General features: G+C 45.2%; 1 protein-coding gene and 1 pseudogene across 4 annotated transcripts; both read right to left on the bottom strand.

The window, feature by feature from the left end:
- Positions 1-1582: 1582 nt before the first annotated feature.
- On the bottom strand, positions 1583-6123 carry LOC123425535 (heterogeneous nuclear ribonucleoprotein 1-like). Of its 4 annotated transcripts, XR_006621858.1 has the most exons (5): positions 5799-6121; positions 5312-5558; positions 4012-5191; positions 3200-3270; positions 1583-2126 (listed from the first exon to the last, which is right to left on the bottom strand). XR_006621858.1 is itself a non-coding variant. In XM_045109224.1 (4 exons), the coding sequence occupies exons 2-4, from the start codon at positions 5531-5533 to the stop codon at positions 2113-2115; spliced, it is 1416 nt and encodes a 471-aa protein (XP_044965159.1). In that variant the 5' UTR covers positions 5534-5558; positions 5799-6117; the 3' UTR covers positions 1583-2112. The 4 variants fall into 4 exon arrangements, 3 of the variants coding, with proteins under 3 accessions (XP_044965159.1, XP_044965158.1, XP_044965161.1); XM_045109224.1 differs by lacking the exon at positions 3200-3270 and having other exon boundaries at positions 5799-6117; XM_045109223.1 differs by lacking the exons at positions 1583-2126; positions 3200-3270 and having other exon boundaries at positions 3956-5191; positions 5799-6123.
- Positions 6124-19943: 13820 nt separating this feature from the next.
- Positions 19944-20615, bottom strand: LOC123425534 (annotated as a pseudogene).
- Positions 20616-20945: the final 330 nt, after the last annotated feature.

Here is a 20945-nt window from a genome sequence, read left to right as displayed (position 1 = left end):
TGATGGTCGTCGCTATGGTCGCATTACAAACGACATGGAGGAAGCAAAGAATATCATTTGCAAGCCACAAGCGACGGCTGGGACACAGTGTCGCGGCACTATGCCCTACCGTCGCCTGAACCCCGACGACAACAACAACAATGAAGGTACCGCCGGAAAGCCTAGCATCGCGTATGAGGTCACCGTCAAGTATAGGGTGGTTTAGTTATTTATTTTATTTTTAGATCACTGAATGATCTTTTATGTAAAAAGTATCCAAGTTTCAATGAAAATCGCCATGTTTGTTTAAATTTGCATCAAATTTGTTTAAAATGTAAAAGGACATTTGGGGCTTAGCTTTGGAGGCCAGCTCCCGCATCAGTATCCCCACCTCAATTTAAGAATCAGGGTTGAAGATGCCCTAAGGTCTCAATGTTTCTCCTATATCTCACTAACATCGAGGCAACACCCCATAACGGGTGTGCCCATCACATACCGGATCGGCAGACCATCCATACGCCCTGCAATTAACTGAACCTACTCTTATACGTATGAGTCTTGGTGTTTTAACCTGACTACCCAGAGCTCCCATGCTCAGAACCATGGATTGAAAGCAAAATTTGGAACGGCTCGAGGCCCGGCAAAATGTTTGCAGACCCAACCTTATGTATTCGGACTATAACAGTTCCGATGAACAGCCACTCGCTTTTGATTCCAGGCATGTCTGTTCTCCATCAGATTCGCTACGCACTTGGCTAGGAGTAGGGATGCCTTCCCACTTGGCTAGGCTTGGCTAGGCGTTGGGATGCTGGAAGGCACCAGCCTGACGGATGGCTGGTGGAGGGTACCACACAACACAACAATACCGACGAAGGTTAGGTTGACAGGGCATCAGGGCGAGGTCATTGTCAAGATATGTGCTGGAGGAGATCGGAAGCTTGGAACTGCAGCTAGCTACCAAGACTACCGGGAAGGAGCTTCGCCCTGTCGCCATGGAGCAGACGCCATTGGGTTCGCAAACCGCAATAGGATAGGGTTAGTGCCGCCCTCCTACACACCAAACCTTTGCAATTTTGCACGATTTCTATGGTTGTCTGAATTTCTGGAAATGTGGAGTGAAATGCCAGTCCAAACATGGACTAAAGCATCGGCAACCATCAGATATGGAAAACCGTTAGGTGAAGCACTCTACATGTAGGTGGCTGAAAGCGACAGCTTAACATGAAACGGTGAAGACCGTGATGAGGAAGGAAGCCAAGAAATATGGAAGAAGCAGAAAACAGCGAGCTATTTATAGAGGAAAAGTACAAGCAGCATGGTGTACTTCAACTACCCAAAAGGCAAAGGCAGTTCCCCTCCACATGAGATCTAAAGCTACTTTCAAAAAGATAGAAATGGAATACACGAGCACATGCATCCTATCCTGAGCTATGAAAAGCTTGTGTATGTGAGTACCTACCTACCGACTGATACGCTTTAAAACAACCGAGACACGGCGTGCAAATACGCACGATCAGATGCAAACTTGTATTATTTTTTTCCATAAGAAGAAACAAGCAACAGCATACAAATAGACACAGAAGAACTACAAGAAGAAACATTGTATGAAACAGTGTATGTACTTTGGGTGACTTTATTAATGGGGACCAAGATGGCATTGGCACCCCCAAATAGTTTTTACTAGTAAAGCCGACCAAATCTCTAGTAACAAATGAAATGGTTAAAAAAAGGAGAAGAGGAAAAACACGCAAGCTAATGTTGCCATAAATGGGCAAGATAATACAGCATCCCTGGTATACAAGTTTGTCGTCCGTATGACAGAATTCCAGCTTATGTTGGAACACCTTCTAAGTGTGTGCCGCAATCACCACTGCACATCTCATTGGAAAACCAAAAGACCTAGTACACGTAGAAAATTAAACTAAAATCTGAAACCTTCACAAAATGTTTGTATCCCGCTCCTCTAGCATGTTGGTTGGTGTCCGTAAACCACACCTCTGGTTAGCTAGAAACAATTAACTAACCTGTATATTAATCTGATATCACCAATTCACAGTACTGCACCTGAATACCTGATATAATGGGTGTCTTGCCTATCCCAAGTCATATATATGACTATAATAATATTCTCGCCTAGGAAGTGATACCTGCGAAAGGGTGCAACAAACCATAATCAGGAACAAAGATTGTATAGTTTCTCTTCACAGTATAGATTTAAGGAATAAAGAGGGCATTGACAACAAACAGACTCGATCATGCGTTGACTAGTAGAAGACTTAGTATCAAGTTACCAAAACAACTTAGGCATTTTCATTCCCAAACATATTATAAAGGTTAAGTTGTAACAAAATACATGTGAGCGACTTTTTGTCACGCATGCCTGATCAGATAGCAGAAGTAATTCTTCGCGACACACATTCAACTACGATCTACTCATCTACACAGGAAATGGGGCAAGCAACAAGCACACTTGTCCAAATTAAAATGGAAATTTACATCTCTACAGCACCAGTTGAGCAACATGACCCAGTCCTTGGTGCATCAAAGTACAAAACCAACACTACCTTATGTAACAATTCTGACTCAGCACATTTTCAGGAAAGCAAAATATTAACTACAATACTGTTTTCATTTTCAATTGGAACTGATTGACTATCTCTCTAATTATAAAAAAAGTTAGAATCACTATCAAACTTCGTTGTAGTACATTTAATTATTTGAACAAATAGGATTAAGCTGTTGCCAGAATTCTAAACACATACAAACACACAGAGTTTATCACAAATTGGTAATAATAATAATAATAAAAGTATCATTCAATGGGTTATCTTACCTAGTTTCTAGGAAGGCAAATTCGTTCATATGTATCTAAACTATCAATCAAGCACAGAAACAAATGACAGTAGCTTTGGAAACAAAACAACCGATAACAGTCCAGGCAGAAAATGGTAATTTATAACTATAATAATTCCTCAGACAAAAGGAAGAACCAACATATGTCCATCCTCCAAACTCCACAGACATGAGTCAAGCACTTTACATACTTCACTTAATGCAAGTTCCAAACTGATGTTGTAACATTAGTTTATAAACATATTTAGACAAGTGAATTGCTCAGCCAATGACAACATGCATACAAAATGTAGTCATAATTGCTCAAGGCTCGCCCTCTTTTCCAATTTTATTTATGTTTCAAATATATTGTTTTCTCATTTCTTACCCTTTATATTGTTCAGGCACATGCATTACACATCTCCAATGCTATCATTTACCCTCAACTTCAGGATGGCACTACAATAACAAGGTTGTAGCAAATCTCAACTTTACTTATGAAAAAGCTGGTCACAAAATTTGTCCTAGTATTATGTCAAAGATCATAGAATAGATATGGAAACTAAACAAATCAGATTACTGAATAAATCCTACACCAATGGATGCATGATTTACTTAGCAGTAAGTACAACTCAGATTGCAAAACGCATCATTGGTCCCTAATCCATTATGTTTGTCAGGCATTACATGGAAGCATATCCCAGGTCAATGGAATGGATGAAGGCACTGCTCGCTATTTGATCTATTCATTATCATTCGAAGCTGATGCGTCCAAAAGTTGTTACTCTCAATAGTGCTTTCATTACAGCGAAAGCAGTCAGACAGCACCCAATATTGTGTCAGTTAAATGTGATAAGTATACTGCCACAATATGATTACAAGACAATTCCTTCAAGTTTAATCCATTGATCTACCAGTCAAATCTGACGAAAGCCCCAACAAAGGTCTATTGATTTTGATTATGCTCTAGCATCAACTGATTAAGCATACGGCATGCAATTATGCAACATTTTTCCTTTCCAGAAGCATAGACATGCAGATGTAATGGTTCTAATAAACTATGAAGGGTAGATCAATTGCTCTATTAAATATTCATTCTATTTTTGAATAGCCGAGTGAGTTATGCAGCACCTTTAATTTCAAAAAAAAGATGGGAAATTCATGTGTAGCTGATAGCAAAATGTTGAAGCGGATACTGACCTCTGCTTGTCTGATTATTATTAACAGTATAGTTGCCCATGTAACTTGCTGGCATGTTCGATTTGATATCTGGATCGATATTTCCAAGATCATTATCAAAAGGAGGAATATCGATCTCAGATGACGTGAACCTCCAGGTTGAGTCACCATAAATAGAGTTGTTGCCATATGTATCTATGTTGTTCATTTCATATGCATTGGCTGATGCAGAAAAAGGTTCACCAATGGTGCCAGTTGGGTTGCTCCTTCCATAGCCGCCAGATGGCAAACCAAAGTTATCTCCAGTCCCACGGCCAATGTTAGACCCAAGGCTTGAAATGCTTCCCATCCCATGAGCAGAAGTAGGACCTCCCCAATTGATACCATCGGCAGTAATACCAACTTGACTCCCACTTCCAGATGGTACAAAAGAACTCATGTTTGTAGGGCTGTTCTGGTAGTTGACATTTCCATTACCCCAAACATTCCTTCCCATTGAACTCAATATGGATCCTGAATCGTCATTAAGACCAACGTACCCAATAGGGCTACCTAGTCTGTTTGAACCACCATTGTAGTATGAGCCCATTTGCCGCCCATTTGAGTTATTGAGGAAGCTAGAATTTGCACCAAAATTTGCATTCATCCCAGTTTCAACATTCATGCCCATTCCATAACTGGGCCCAAATGAAGAAAACCCATTTCGTGCACCTGAAAGCAGCCCAAACCTTCCATCCACCCTCATGCCGTAACCTCCTATCGGGTTTGGATTATATCCCTGGTTGAAGCCATTCAAGAAGTTGTGAACCCTGCTGATAGCAAGGTTCTGCCCTCCAGCAGGTGAACGTGCGACAGGTCCAGGCGACTGCTCCTTTGGGACAGCTCTCTTGACTTCAACCATCTTGCCATTAAGCTCATGGAAGTTCTTGTGCAGCGCCTTATCCACTGCATCTTCTGAATCATAGGTGATGAAGCCAAAGCCCCTAGGCCTCTGGGTGTTGTGGTCGTACATGACAACCACATCTGTTATCATACCGAATTGCTCAAAATACCTTCTGAATTCAACCTCAGTAACATTGGAGGCCAGCCCTCCAACAAAGATCTTTCTGGTACGGACTGGGCCAGGCGAGCCTATGCTGCTGCCATTGTTCTTGCTTGCGATGCTCTGGTCGTCCCTGGGAACAGCCTTCTTTGCTTCGACCTGAATTGAATTGGCCAGACAATTGAGCTCAAGCTTGATTGAACCACAGACAGGATTCCCAACGAAATGCACATGGCTACATGAGCGGAAGAAGGAGCAAGAATCGCATGAGGTGATTACCATGCGTCCGTCGATCATGTGCTTGTCCATGGTGACTCGCTCAGCAACGCCTGCCTCGGCGAAGACTATGAAGCCGAAGCCGCGGGCGCGGCCGGTGTTGCGGTCGCGCATGATGACAGCCTCGGTGACCTCCCCGAAGCGGCCAAAGTAGTCGCGGAGGCGGTCCTCGTCCGTCTCCCAGGAGATGCCGCCCACGAAGAGCTTCCCGGAGTCGGCCTCCATCGCGTCCTCCCCTCCCCTCCTACCCCTGCAATCCACAAGAGTGAGGGGCAATTCATACCAGCCAGCCATAGCAAATGCGGACAAAACCCCGACTTATCCACAGGGCAGCCACCACAAAACGCACACGGCCCCGCCCCGCGCGCACAGAGCGCGCGTCAGCTAGATCCGAGCTGAAAGCAACGCGGCGATCGAGCCGCGCCCGCGGCCCACGCGGCAAAACGACAAACGCGCCTCACAGGGCCGCGGAATTACGCGAGATCCGTACCAGATCCGGCCGATCCAGCGGCGATCGGCGCCGGGGGTGCGGGGCGGGGCGGAGCGGAGGTGGCCGGGGCGGATCGGGCGACTCACCGATCGGCGGTCGTCGTCGGCGGCGGCGGCGGAGGAGGTGGAGGGATCGGGGGGAGCCGCGGGGCCGCTCCTCGCGATCTCCGGCGGTGGCAGCCAAGATCTCGATGCGGCCGGGGGGGGGAGGGAGGAAGGGGGAGGTGGGGATGTTACTTGGGCTTGGACGCTTCGTCTCCTCCTCTCCTTTTTATCGAACTTTTGCTCGCTCCTCTCCCTCCCTCCCTCCGCTCGCTCGGTGCTGCGCTGCGCTGCGCTGCGATGCGGTTGTTGTTTTTTACTTTTGCGCGGACGGAGGGGGTTGCCTTTTTTAATCGGTTTCCGCTGGCCTGGAATCGCGGTGCTCGGCTCGATTGGGAAAGCAGCAGCGGGGGCGGGGCGGGGCGGGGGGTGGGGTGACGCGGATAATCGCATAAAACTATCCAGGGGGCAGGTGCGTGCCGCCCGCTCGCTCGGCCCTGCCGCGCTGGACCCTCATCTCATCAGCTGGGCTGGTGCGCCGCGAGGAGGAAGACGAACCCGCCAGCCGCAACCTGCCAGTGACGACGCGGAGAAACGGACCGGAGCCGGCCCAGTTTCAAATTCTCTCTTCTCTTACGCCGAAAGCTCCCAGCTTTTTTTGAAATGGTGGCAGCGCTCTTTTACTAAGCCGGGACGAGAAATGGAGCAGTACGATATCATTGACGGGATGTACAGTATGTAGTAACGCTTGTAAGAACATCTTTAGTGGATGGTGTAAATTTGAATGTGTATATCTTCATTTACACGTCCATATCCCAGTTTTTCAGTGAAACGTGTAAATTAGGACGTGTATATTTCAACGGTTATATTTCCAACGGCTATATTTGTAATGCAGCTATCAATAAACTAGCGGAAAGCATCAAATTGTTATTACAACAACTAGCAGAAAGCATCAAATTATTCTTACAACAACAAACAGAAAACAATAAGTTGTTCTTACAACAACAACATATAGCTCACATTACTCTAGGCCGCGAGCAAGGATCTCCTTCTGCTTAGCTTGGTAGAACTGCTTTTGCACATCAGTCATACCACTAGTGTCGATGAGCATGATCCTCTCATCTAATTCAAACTGTCTTCGTGCATCCTCCCTATTGTTTCGTGATCCTCCTTTTTTTAGTGCAATCTTCTCTTTTCGCAATTCAAGTTGATGCGCGTAGCGAGCATTTCTTGTCGCCTCTTTGATCTCATCCTTCTCTTGCTTTGCTGCCCACACAGTTTCTAATGAAAGCTTGGAAGCAATGTCATCAGCCTTACCTCTCTTGTCCTTCTTCACACCATCAGGTCTTTTCTCATGTTCAAAAGCATCAGTGCGTATCGAGGTAGCATCAGTACGTACCGAGGATGCATCAGCCGAATCATTGGTGGCTGTGTCCGGACTTGCATCAATGGTCTTCTTTTGTTTCTTCACAGAAGTTTCAAGTTCTCTTGTCTGCCACTTTGGATACTTCGAAAACTCTATGTAGCAATGCATCAATGTGAAAGGCTTCTTTTTTGTAGGATCCATTTCCTTGAACATAATGTGTGCATCGTTTGTCTGCACATATAAATAAATGGTTAAAATATGCACAACACATATAGAATATTGCACATCACATATTGGCGCATACCTTTTCTTCTATAGTCCTTTCACTTTCTTGCCTATTTAAAATCTGCTGAAGGTAACCACAAAATTTAGAGGTCTCTGTGTTAATGAATGTGTAACGGCAATTGATTGCATTATCATTTCGCTCCGGCCATGATGATTCCTTCTGTCTGTTGTAGTACTCTGAAATTCTAGCCCAATAAGTATCTCGGTTTTGATCTGTTCCAACAATATCCAAACTTGTATCTGCCCATGCTGCTATGAGAACCTTGTCCTCATCACTAGAGCAATTTTTTCCTTTGTTGGATTTTTCCTTTCTGTGTTATTGCAGAACGATGCTGAATTGATGGAGTTGCCTGCTCTCCAATTGGACTGTCTGGTTGTGTTTGTGTGTAACCAAAATCAGTGATGTCCAAAAAGGTTTGGCCATCATTCATCTGCAAGCAATAGACAAATACAAATACAAATTTTAGACAACTATTTTAGACAGCAATGAACAGCAACAATGGACAACAACAATGCCCTGCATCTCGCCGCACAACCCGCCCCGCACAGCGCCGCCCGCACCCCGCAGCGCCGCCCCGCACCCCGCCGCCTGCAGCGTCGCCCGCACCCCGCAGCGCCGCCCCGCACCCCGCGGCATCCCGCACAGCGCGCCGCCGCCGCCCGCAGCGCCGCCCCACACCCCGCCGCCCGCAGCGCACCCCGCCCCGCACACTATTGGAAAACAGTTGTTTGCCATCTGTTGCTTCTTTGCCGTTTGCTGGCTGATGGCAAAGACCATCTTTGCCGTTTGCTGGCTGATGGCAAAGACCATCTTTGCCATCAGCTACCAGAAACCAGACGGCAAAGAGCAGGCTGATGCCAAAGGTACTATTTGCCATCAGCCAGCTCTTTGTCGTCTGCCAGCTCACGGCAAAGAGCATGCAGGCAGACGGCAAAGAGCATGGGCGGCCCACCCCGCAGCCCCTCTCTCCCCCCTAACGGCCACTTTCTTTGCCGTCTGCCTGCATGCTCTTTGCCGTTGGGAGGCGGACGACAAAGAGGGTGCCCCCCTAACGACCGTTAGCCCCACCCCCACGCGCCTCTCTCTCCCCCTAACGGCCACCCCGACTCCCCTCTCTCTCACCCCCGACACCACCACCGCCGCCGCGCCCTCCTCCGGCCTCCCTGCGTTGCCCCGCGCCCTCCTCCGGCCTCCCTGCGCTGCCCTGCGCCCTCCTCCTCCCCGGCCGCCCTGCACCCTCTCCACCGCCGCCCTGCGCCCCCTCCTCCACCCCGGCCGCCCTGCACCCTCCTCCACCGCCGCCCTGCGCCCCTCCTCCTCCCCGCCCCCCTGCACCCTCCTCCACCGCCGCCCTGCGCCCCCTCCTCCACCCTGACACCCCTCTCTCTCACCCTCGACACCACCACCGCCGCCGCGCCCTCGTCCGGCCTCCCTGCCCCACCGCCACCGTCGCCGACGCCACCCCGACCCCAGCGACCCACCCCACCATTGCTGCCCTCCTCGCGCGCCCTCACCGTGCCCCTCCTCCCCCTGCTACCCTCCTCCCCCTGCGGCCTCTCCTCCCCCTGCGGCCCTCCTCCCCCCGGTTAGTTTTCTTTCTTCTTTTTTAATAGTTTTTGTTTAATTAGTTATATGTTTTACTGAGGTTTTGGCTTAGTTTTAGTTTAGTTTAGGTTCAGTTTTAGTTTAGGTTTAGTTAGGTTAGTTCCCTGTTTTATAAAGGAGAAAAGGAGAAGAAGAAGGAGGAGAAAGGAGAAGAAGAAGAAGGAGAAAGGAGAAGAAGAAGAAGAAGGAGAAAGGAGAAGAAAAAATAAGAAGAAGAAGGAAAAGAAGAAGAAGGAAAAGGAAGGGAAGGAGAAGAAAGAAGAAGAAGAAGAAGAAGAAAAATAGGAGAGGAAGAGAAGAATAAGAGGAAAAAAGAAAATAAGAAGAAGAAGAAGAAGAAGAAGAAGAAGAAGAGAAGAAAACAAGAAGAAGGAGAAGAAGAATAAGAGGAAAAAAGAAAAAAGAAAATAATAATAATAATAATAATAATAATAATAATAATAATAAGAAGAAGAAGAAGAAGAAGAGAAAAAGAAAAGAAGAAGAAGGAGAGGAAGAATAAGAGGAAAAAAGAAAAAAGAAAATAAGAAGAAGAAGAAGAAGAAGATAAGAAAAGAAGAAGGAGCAGGAGGAGGAGGAGGAGAAGGAGGAGAAGGCCAAGGACCTTCTAGTCCTTCTCCTCCTCCTCCTTCACCTCCTTCTTCTTGATTTCCTCTTCTTCTCCTCCTCCTCCTCCTCTTTCTTCTCCTCTTTCATATTATCCTTGCTTTAATTTTCCCAAAAAGACATAATTAGCCCATTTGCTCCAAAATGCTATAATAACCTCAAAATGGCATAAGAACCTTGGTTAGCTCATGAATATTATATACTTAGCTTGTTTTCCTCTAAAATGAGATAATTAGCCCATTTAGATCCAAATAGACATAATTAGGTCATTTAGCTCCAAGAAGAGGAGAAGAAATAGGAAAAATGAAAAGAAAGAAGAAGAAGAAGAAGAAGAAGAACAGAAGAAGGAGAAGGAGGAGGAGGAGGAGGAGGAGGAGAAGGAGGAGAAGTCCAAGGACCTTCTAGTCCTTCTCCTCCTCCTCCTTCTCCTCCTTCTCCTCCTTCTTCTTGATTTCTTCTTCTTCTCCTCCTCCTCCTCTTTCTTCTCCTCTTTCATATTATCCTTACTTTAATTTCCCCAAAAAGACATAATTAGCCCATTTAGCTCCAAAATGACATAATAACCTCAAAATGGCATAAGAACCTTGGTTACCTCATGAATATTATATACTTAACTTGTTTTCCTCTAAAATGAGATAATTAGCCCATTTAGCTCCAAAAAGACATAATTAGGTAATTTAGCTCCAAGAAGAGGAGAAGATGAGAAGAAATAGGAAAATGAAAAGAAAGAAGAAGAAGAAGAAGAAGAAGAAGAAGAGAAGAAGGAGAAGGAGGAGGAGGAGGAGGAGGAGGAGGAGAAGGAGGAGAAGGCCAAGGACCTTCTAGTCCTTCTCCTCCTTCTTCTTGATTTCTTCTTCTTCTCGTCCACCTCCTCTTTCTTCTCCTCTTTCATATTATCCTTGCTTTAATTTCCCCAAAAAGACAAAATTAGCCCATTTAGCTCCAAAATGCCATAATAACCTCAAAATGGCATAAGAACCTTGGTTAGCTCATGAATATTATATACTTAGCTTGTTTTCTTCTAAAATGGGATAATTAGCCCATTTAGCTCCAAAAAGACATAATTAGGTTATTTAGCTCCAAGAAGAGGAGAAGAAATAGGAAAAATGAAAAGAAAGAAGAAGAAGAAGAAGAAGAGAAGAAGGAGAAGGAGGAGAAGGAGGAGGAGGCGGAGAAGGCCAAGGACCTTCTAGTCCTTCTCCTCCTCCTCCTTCTCCTAATTCTCCTCCTTATTCTTGATTTCTTCTTCTTCTCCTCCTCCTCCTCTTTATTCTCCTCTTTCATATTATCCTTGCTTTAATTTCCCCAACAATGACATAATTAGCCCATTTAGCTCCAAAATGCCATAATAAGCTCAAAATGACATAAGAACCTTGGTTAGCTCAGGAATATTATATACTTAGCTTGTTTTCCTCTAAAATGGGATAATTAGCCCATTTAGCTCCAAAAAGACATAGTTAGGTAATTTAGCTCCAACAAGAGGAGAAGAGGAGAAGAAATAGGAAAAATGAAAAGAAAGAAGAAGAAGAGAAGAAGGAGAAGGAGGAGGAGGAGGAGGAGAAGGAGAAGGCCACGGACCTTCTAGTCCTTCTCCTCCTCCTCCTCCTTCTCCTCATTCTTCTTGATTTCTTCTTCTTCTCCTCCTCCTCCTCTTTCTTATCCTCTTTCATATTATCCTTGCTTTAATTTCCCCAACAATGACATAATTAGCCCATTTAGCTCCAAAATACCATAATAAGCTCAAAATGGCATAAGAACCTTGGTTAGCTCATGAATATTATCTACTTAGCTTGTTTTCCTCTAAAATGGGATAATTAACCCATTTAGCTCCAAAAAGACATAATTCGGTAATTTAGCTCCAACAAGAGGAGAAGAGGAGAAGAAATAGGCAAAATGAAAAGAAAGAAGAAGAAGAAGAAGATGATGAGGAGAAGGAGGAGAAGGAGGAGGAGGAGGAGAAGGAGGAGAAGGCCAAGGACCTTCTAGTCCTTCTCCTCCTTCTTCTTGATTTCTTCTTATTCTCCTCCTCCTCCTCCTCTTTCTTCTCCTCTTTCATATTATCCTTGCTTTAATTTCCCCAAAAAGACATGATTAGCCAATTTAGCTAAATGAATTTCCCCAAAAAGACATAACCTGAAGAAGAGGAGAAAAGAAGAAGAAGGAGAAGAAGAATAAGAGGAAAAAAGAAAAAAGAAAATAAGAATAAGAATAAGAAGAAGAAGAATAAGAGGAAAAAACAAAATAAGAATAAGAAGAGTTAGGTCACATATTTTTTGATTATCTTATAAAAACATCATATTTGTCTTGATCGGGTGAATTTCAATGTGCAGTTGTTCGACGACCTCCACGTGCGTTGGACGGGCTCCGCCCCTACGTTTGTTGGTGAGCACAAATAACTTCTCCTCCTACCCCCTTAATTTGCTCTGTCCCGGTCTTCATGACGATGAAACTTGCTAGCTATATATAGGTTTCTTCAATCATGAGTATGCGTGACCAGTATGCGTCTCCCGTTCGAAAGGGCGACATCTATGAATATGCATGTCTTTGCATATTTATAACCGCCATCCTTTCGAATTGTCCAACATTATCCATGGACAGCCCGAGTATGTGTAGATTGGGTTCGTTTTCCCGTATGATGTGCTCTGGATCCGATGCGGAATTTCGTCAGTGCCTCCCTGTTGTTCTCCGGATGCACATCCTCTCTGTTTATTGCGGAGACGTGTATCAGGAGAACAGCGGGGAGGTGCTGCCGAAATTTTGCGTTGGATCCGGAGCAGAGCATGGGAAAACGAACCCAATCTACACATACTCGGGTGGGATTAGGACCTATCTTTACCTATTAGCGTGTAGGTTGCCTGGACGTAATAAAAATGGCGAACCTGATTAACCGATGAATATAAATGCAAAATTATATATAAATATATTTCTTCTGTCTTTAGTAGCTACGCAAGATGAGTGATCGTGCGTGGATGTATACCGGTCACCCTAGTCAGAAAGAGATGATGAAATAATGGTTTGTAAAAATAAAGGAATTTGTGAAAGCCGCATTCGCAAATGGCCAGGAAAGAAACTATTGCCCCTGTCCTAGATGCGACAACTATAAAAAGACGATAGAGGCTGTAATGATTAAACACCTGCAGAGGAGTGGTTTTAAGCCTAATTATACGGTGTGGATATTTCATGGTGAGTCTATACAACACACAAGAGCCGAGGTGGTCCGTCGTCGCACGGACGAGCATGGTACCGGGATCGAAGACATGGTGCAAGACTTTGATGATGCTCGGGATTTGGAAGATGAGATGGAGGAATCTGCAAAGGCCTTTTATGAAATGTTGGAGTCTTCAAAACGTCCTCTCCATGAGCACACTGAGCTTTGTCAGCTGGATGAAATTGCATAAGTAATGGCTCTGAAGGCTCAGTTCAACTTGGGAAGAGAATGCTACGACGCGATGATGACACTATTTGGACGTTTCCTACCCAAAGGCCATGTCATGCCTGCAAACCTGTACCAGACGGACAAAATACTTCGTGTACTTAAGATGCCCTATGAGAAGATAGATGCATGTGAGAAAGGATGTGTCTTATTTAGGAAGGAGTATGCACACTTGGACTATTGTCCCAATTGCGAGTCTTGCAGGTATCTTGTGGTAGACAACGGTATGGGTGAGAAGAGGCAGACCAAAATCGCAGTTAGTGTTCTTCGGTATATGCCAATCGTACCAAGACTTCAACGTCTTTTCATGATCGAAGAGACAGCCAGACAGATGACATGGCACAAATTGGGCAAAAGAACCGAACTAGATGCGGATGGGAATAAGATGATGGTACACACATCGGATGGGGAAGCGTGGAAACATTTCGATGGATTGCATCAGGATAAAGCGGTAGATCCAAGGAATACTCGAGTCTGCGCCGCCACGGATGGTTTTAATCCCTTCGGCATGACGGCAACCCAATACAGTTGTTGGCATGTATTTGTCATTCCACTCAATCTCCCCCCCGGGCAGATTATGCAAAGAAAGAACATATTTCTGACGTTGATAATTCCAGGACCCAATTATCTGGGGAAGAATATGAATGTGTACCTGCAATCGCTTAAGGATGAATTGGAAGAATCTTGGGATAATGGGGTCAAGACATACGATGCCGCTAGAAAAGAAAACTTCAAAATGCATGTGTGGTACATGTACTCTATGCATGACTTGCCAGCGTATGCGCTATTCTCTGGATGGTGTGTGCATGGAAGGTTCCCGTGCCCCCAATGCAAGGTAGCTCTTCAGTTTCATTGGTTGCAGGAGGGTCGGAAGTATTCTTGCTTTGACTTGCATAGACAGTTCCTGGATCCTGACCATCAGTTCAGAAAAGACAAGAAGAACTTTACCAAAGGTAAAGTTGTCAAAAACTTGGCACCACCTGCGTTCACAGGCCAACAGATCCTGGATCAGTTAAACGCCCTCGAGCCTGATCCAGAGCGTCCAGGGTATTTCAAGGGGTATAATTCAAAACACGCCTGGACTCACAAGCCATGCTTCTGGGATCTGCCTTACTTCAAAGACCTCCTTCTTCCACACAATATCGACATGATGCACACTGAAAAGAATATCGGAGAGGCTATTTTTGGTACATTGTTCGACATAGATGGAAAGACAAAGGATAATATTAAGGCTAGAGTCGATCAAGAGACACTATGTCATAGACCGTTACAAAACATGCGAGAAGGCAAAGGAAAGCAGAAGTGGTCGAAGCCAAAGGCCTGGTTCAATCTTGGAAGGCCAGCTATGAGGGAAATTATCTTGTGGGTAAAAATGCAATTGATGTTCCCCGATGGGTATGCAGCGAATCTAAAGAGGGGAGCGAGTCTTGAAAAATTAAAAATCTTTGGTCTCAAGAGTCATGATTGGCACATATGGCTAGAGCGGGTAATGCCGGTGATGTTACGTGGCTTTATTCCTGAGGATGAATGGCTAGTACTGGCGGAGCTGAGCTATTTCTTCCGTGTTCTTTGTGCGAAAGAATTGTCTCCTGGCGTGGTAGAAGACATGGAGGAGTTTGCACCGGAGTTGTTGTGCAAGTTAGAGAAGATCTTTCCACCGGGCTTCTTTAATCCAATGTAGCATTTGATTTTACATCTACCGACCGAGGCAAGATTGGGTGGGCCCGTGCAAGATCGTTGGTGCTATGCAACTGATAGGATGCAGAAGACCCTTCGAGCTAAATGTAAAAATAAGCGTAGAATTGAAGCATCGATGGCTGAGGCATTCATTACTGAGGAGGTGGAAAACTTTGTGACAGCACACTACGAAGCCAAAAATCATCATTTGCATAATCCGAAGCCTCGGCACAATGATGCAGACCCTAAAAAAAGGTGGGCCCAACCTCAGCCTATTCAAAGGGAAGCTCGCACCAGCCGGTGCTTCGAAACCAATAACGTTGGATGTCGAAGAATGGCAGAACATTTCGTTGTATATCTTCAACAACCTAACAGAAGTGCGGCCGTACATCGAGTGAGTTCTCGGCACATTTTCCCGTAACTTCTAATTCATTTGAACTGCTCTTATTCCCGGATATTTCAAACAGCCATTACGTCGCCAAATTCTCGGATGGAGCGGTGATCGAAAATGATTCCGTCGAAGAGTATGAGCTTCTGTCAAAGACAGGAGGCGGCTATCCCGGTTTCATCTCTTGGTTCAAACAAACGGTAATTATCCATAATGGACCATTTCATTCTTGGTCTAACTTGCGGCTAATGCAACAACTGTTTCGTATTAAACTTGTAGGCTAATTCAGAGCCTATGGACGCCGAATTGAGACAAGTCGCTAATGGTTTTGACTATAAGGTCCGTTCATTTGAGAAATACAACATCAACGGGTATCTCTTTCGTACCTTTGGCAAAGAGCTATCTATGCCCGACCGAAAATCTACAAATTGTGGTGCCTCTGCTATCGGCGAAGGTGTTATCGAGTATTATGGAAGAGTTGAAGCAATTTATGAACTTCAATTCTATGGTGAAAACCCACCGAACGTCGTAGTCTTCAAATGTTATTGGTTCGAGCCGAAAAAGACTAAAAGGACTCATGAACATATAGGACTAGTCGAAATCAATCCAAACACCCATTTAGATGTTCCCGATGTCTATATTACGGCTCAACAGGCGACCCAAGTTTTCTATCTATCGTGGGCATGCCAAACGGATAAGAATCTGGAAGGTTGGTATGTTGTTTATGAAGTGCCGCCACATGTCAGACCACCTCTCCCAAATGAACAGGATTATGAACCTCACATTAACCCAGACACATATGATGGAGAATTCTTCCAAGAAACACGTCTTTCCAAGAAACGTTTCAAGAACCACCGTGCTTCACCCAAGAACATGGAAGTAGACAGCGACAATGAATCCGACTCCAGCCCTGAGCCGGAACCAGAAGACCTGGAACTCGTAGAGGTTACTGATGCGGATGACGTGTCAATGCTTCAACGATTAAAGGAATGCCTTTCACAACTTCACGCCGTTGAACCTGACGAGCACGTCATTCATGAAGACATGTGTGATAGTGATGATGATGATGCATTTATTGATGATGATTATTAGTTTGTAAGATTCACAACTTAAATTATATATATTTTAATCTTTATTATTCATGTCAGTTATTCAATTTTTTTATGTTGTACTAATTTCTTTTAATCTTTATCATGGCAGGTCACCAGGTGTGGAAAGATGGTGGGCGCTGGTCCAGATCGCTCGACGGGTTCTTCCCAGGCGCCCCGCACGAGGGGTGGTACTTCCCTTCCACCCCTATCTCTCCGTAGAGCCTTGGCAGACAGTCTGTCGACACCACCCATGGGTTCTTGTTCGTCGGCGGCATTGCCCAGTGGGAGAGGTGTTGGTCGGGTAGGGAAGAAGGGGAAGGGTACAGGGAGAGGTGGTGGTCGCGGAAGATCCAGGAGGACTGTTGAGCCGTCCTCGCCACCACCACCAGCTCATTCACCCGAGCATAGGACTAGTATGGTCGACCCGTTTGCGGAGGAGGCTATGGGGACTCCGTTCCAGGAGCCTGTTGTTGACGGGCATTCGTCCCATGAGACTCCGGTCTAGGAGCAGCCTCGGGTCGAGGTGCATTCGGCCTAAGAGCAGTCGGAGGAGAGTACGGTTCCGGAGGCTTCACCCGACGTGGAGAGGCCCGGATGGGAGACCTGGTCGGATCGTACCGAGTTGCCGGATTGGACCGAGGGTCCGGGTGGCTCAGGGGCGGAGATGCGGGGATGAGCTTACGGATAATGAGGGCGATGTGCAGGTGGACGGGGCCACCGTGTACAAGCGTGGTAGTACACGTCTCCCGGTCGCGCCGGCTACCCGCGAGCAGAGGCCGGTGATTAAACCTGAAGGAGATAGGTAAGTACATTTACTCTTTTTTTAGCTTTTGCCTTCAAGTTTGTTCAAATATCTAATGCGCTGACCTTATCATACTGCAGGGGATGGGTACACCCTCTTGGAGTCTGCAAGCCGAACTCCGTCCTTGGTGTGCTTTGCCGGACAAATTTCCCGGGGTTTGTCACGTTGCCTGGTGAGGGTCAGGTTCCTACACTCACTACAAGGAATATGCTAATACACGACGCTATATTTTCGTCGCTACATCGTCACGGTTTTTAGTTTACGACGATCTCACGATGAAAAACCAAACATCAAAAACGGAGCGTCACAAATGAACAGCAGCGATGTTTTGATCAAAATCGTCGTAACCTTTACGACGATTCCTGGATCTTCGTAACCTTTACGACGATCCTAAATCGTCGTTGGCAATCCAACCCAATCCTACGTGGCAATATTACGACGAAATCAAAACGTCATGGTTGAAATCAGCCCAACCCATTTCAATTGATCAGATGGGCTCGTTTTATTTTTTTGGGCTTTTCTTATTGGGCTTCTTTTTGGGCCTTGGCCTCTTTACAACCATTTTAGTTTTTTTTCGAATTTTTTTTATCATTCTAATTTGGGCCCTGGCCTTTTCATGTCCAAATACATTTGATCCAGTTTTAGTTTTGGCCTTTTTTCATTTTTTAATTCAGCAACTTTTTTTCCAGAACTTGGTTTCATTTCTATTTATTGGGCCTTTTCAACCAATTATTTGTCCAATATTAAATGCAGCACTATTTCATATTCAAATCAAGAAAACTCCAAGTCGAATTAAAATCATCCATCATATAACATCACATAATACATCTCTCAGGTTTACATAACACAATAACTCATTTCATGAATACATTTCCTTACACAGGAATATAGAAAGAACGAACATAATTGCACAATAGAACAATGACACATCTGCTAACAATGGAGTTCATTCCACTCTCCTATGAGACATAGGTTCAGAAATTTTTATGTTGCGTTGATTTGATTGTCCCAAGTAGGCATCATCGACATCTTATCACCACTTTCCTAGCAACAGAGGAAGATACAAAACAAAAAACATTAGACCGTAATATTACACGAGAGCACAGATCAGTAATTTCAAATCACAAAATATATCCATTATACTAGATGTCAGAGTTGTATAAAAGCTGCTAGTTATAAAAAAACACTTAGAATAATGACTTCTGAACAGCGTCTGGAATTACTACAGCATATTTGAATCTCAGTAAGAAGGGATGCTTCACATGTTTAATCTGACATGTACTACCAAACCTCACTTTATTCTGTTATAAGAACTATAACTATTGGTACTAACTTCTAACGCGTGTCTACATATTGTTTAGTACTCCCTCCGTACTCAAACAGAAGGATTGCATTATAATTCACTATCACATAATGCAAAACTAAAGACAGATGTGAGTACATCAAAATCTTGATATCCACACCCATGGAAAAAAGTAGACAGAACCAGCAACTGATCCGCAATAAATACCATGATCATCATCACAATAATCAGTGTGCGGATCGGGAAACTAGCACCATGTAGAACCTTGACTGATAAACAATGATCCATAAATATACTTGCAAATGAGAAACTGTAAATGTGCCATATACATTAACTTAAGCTAGTCATATTTCACTAAGTGTAATTCTGCAGAGAACCACACAGCCGCCCACCCTACAAAAATAGTGAGCTACTACATACCATCTATCATGACAAAACATACTACACATCTAACGACAGTGAAGTAAAAAGGAATCTTCATCAGATCTAATGGGTTAACTGACCACCCAATCATAGCAATGAAGATTAACATGGAGAAAAACTAGACAAATCGCACCAAACATGACAACACATACTGCATGATTTGGTGGATCCCATAGAGCGAAATCCCCTGCGAAAACAAATCTGAAACATAAATTTTGGTGTTCAATTAGTGTCTGTTTACTGAATAAAATGGTAAATGCAGCACAGTGGAAGTTTTTCACAGATACTGTTCCACTGCAAGAATCATCAGCTAGCATTAGTACTAGCTGATGATTCTTGTGATCTATGGGTACTAACTATGAAATTCATTGTTGGGATAAAAATCCTGCCTTATTGAATTTCATTGGAAAAAGAAAGGTGTAGTCTGATGGCTTTGAAAAGTGTTGCTCCCTTGAAGCAACAAAACTCAAGTGACTAAATAACTCCACAGGGAATTCTTCTGTCTACAAAAGCTCTTATGTTAACTGGAGCACTAAGAACAAAGGTGCATTGTGCAAAAGCCATCCGACTATGCACTCTACAACTGGGCAAGCCGAAGTCCAAGCCAAGAGCAACTTAAAAATCTAAACAAAAGGAATTAAAGTGTGCTATGAAGCTTGTGACCACATTGTACAAACATGTTAGGCATTTGTGATCACTAAAACTTCAAATTCGTTCTTGTGAAAAGTTGAAAATTCAATTAGAAACCCTAACTTCTTAAAATTCATTGGATAAAAGAAGGTTCAGCCTGGTGCTTGTGAAAAATTTCTACTCCTATGATGACTTGTTCCTAAATTCTCCACTGAAAATACTCTACCTGCAAGACTCTATGAGATGAGAAGTTCTCTCGAAATCAAAGAACCGGAGAAGTAGAATCAATAGATGCAGCGCGCAAAGGCCAAGCCGGCTGTGGAATCTGGCTGACCAATTTGGTTTTGGACAAGGCCAAGTGCAAGCCAAGAGCAACTCAAACAAGTTGCTGCTCTGACTTGGACCTGTTCGCCCAAAGTCCAGAAACAAAGTAGTTCACCGAAAATTTCAAATTTAAAAACCAAAAGATGAGAATAACACAGATCAACAGGGCAAATAGGAAAACCTCTTTGTAACTTAAAGCTCAGTCATAGATAGGTATCCTGGCTACTTCAAAATGGAACTCTAGATACTGCTAGAGCTACGAGTAACATGCTCCACGGCCAAAGTCGACAAAACAAAGTCATAGCCATCTCGGGCTCTCTCTCTCTCTCTCTCACGAAGAACAAACTCAGGGTATGGTAATGGTAGCGTAGGGTGGGAACAGCTCAACAGGAGCTCAGCAGTAGAACATCACGTCCTTGACGTTCTCCTTGATCTTTGGGAGCTGGCGCACCTCCACTAGGCCCTCCTGCGAAAATGAAATTAACCTGTCTTGTATATGCCAGCAAGAAAATGGATGAATTTTGGATCCATGAGATGATGGATGGATGGATGGTGAGCTGACCTGGTGTTTTGGGAGAGGAGGGCGAGGGCGCCGAGGAGGAAGAACATGAGCAGCATGCCGCCATGCTCTAGGTCGTTGAGGTGGGCCGGGTTGACCCCGCCGCCGGGGGCGAATATGCGGAGGTGGGTGGAGTAGAGCACCTCCACGCACATGTCCAGGAAGGCGCCCCCGGCGACGACGTAGAGCTCCAGGTGCCGCAGCGCCCCACTGCCCACACGTGCCAGGCGCCCACCGCCAGGAACAGCGTCCCCGGCAGCACGTGCCCCTTGAACGACCCCATCGATCAACTCTGGGGATCTGCCGCCGGCGTTGACTTCGTATCCCCCGGCCGGCGCCCCTTCAGCCCGCGCCCGCCCGCCTGCTCACGGTCCTAGCTCAGCACGCCTGCCGGTGGGCGCCCCCCTGAAACCACGGAGCTGCGACAACCGCTCAATTAGTAGCATGGTCTCGCTGGCCGAAGTGGAGACGAAAAGCAAAGAAAATCTCGACGAGCGAACAAGGAGACGACCGACGAAATCACGAGACGAGGAGGCGGCGGCACGGGGGGTGGGGTGGGGAGCCTCGCCTACGCCATTGCCTCACGGTGGGGAGATTCCCGGGAGCCCCGGAT

This window comes from Hordeum vulgare, chromosome 2H (assembly GCF_904849725.1).
Source record: "Hordeum vulgare subsp. vulgare chromosome 2H, MorexV3_pseudomolecules_assembly, whole genome shotgun sequence".
Classification (NCBI taxonomy): Eukaryota; Viridiplantae; Streptophyta; class Magnoliopsida; order Poales; family Poaceae; genus Hordeum; species Hordeum vulgare.
This window is presented reverse-complemented; position numbering and strand designations above follow the sequence as displayed.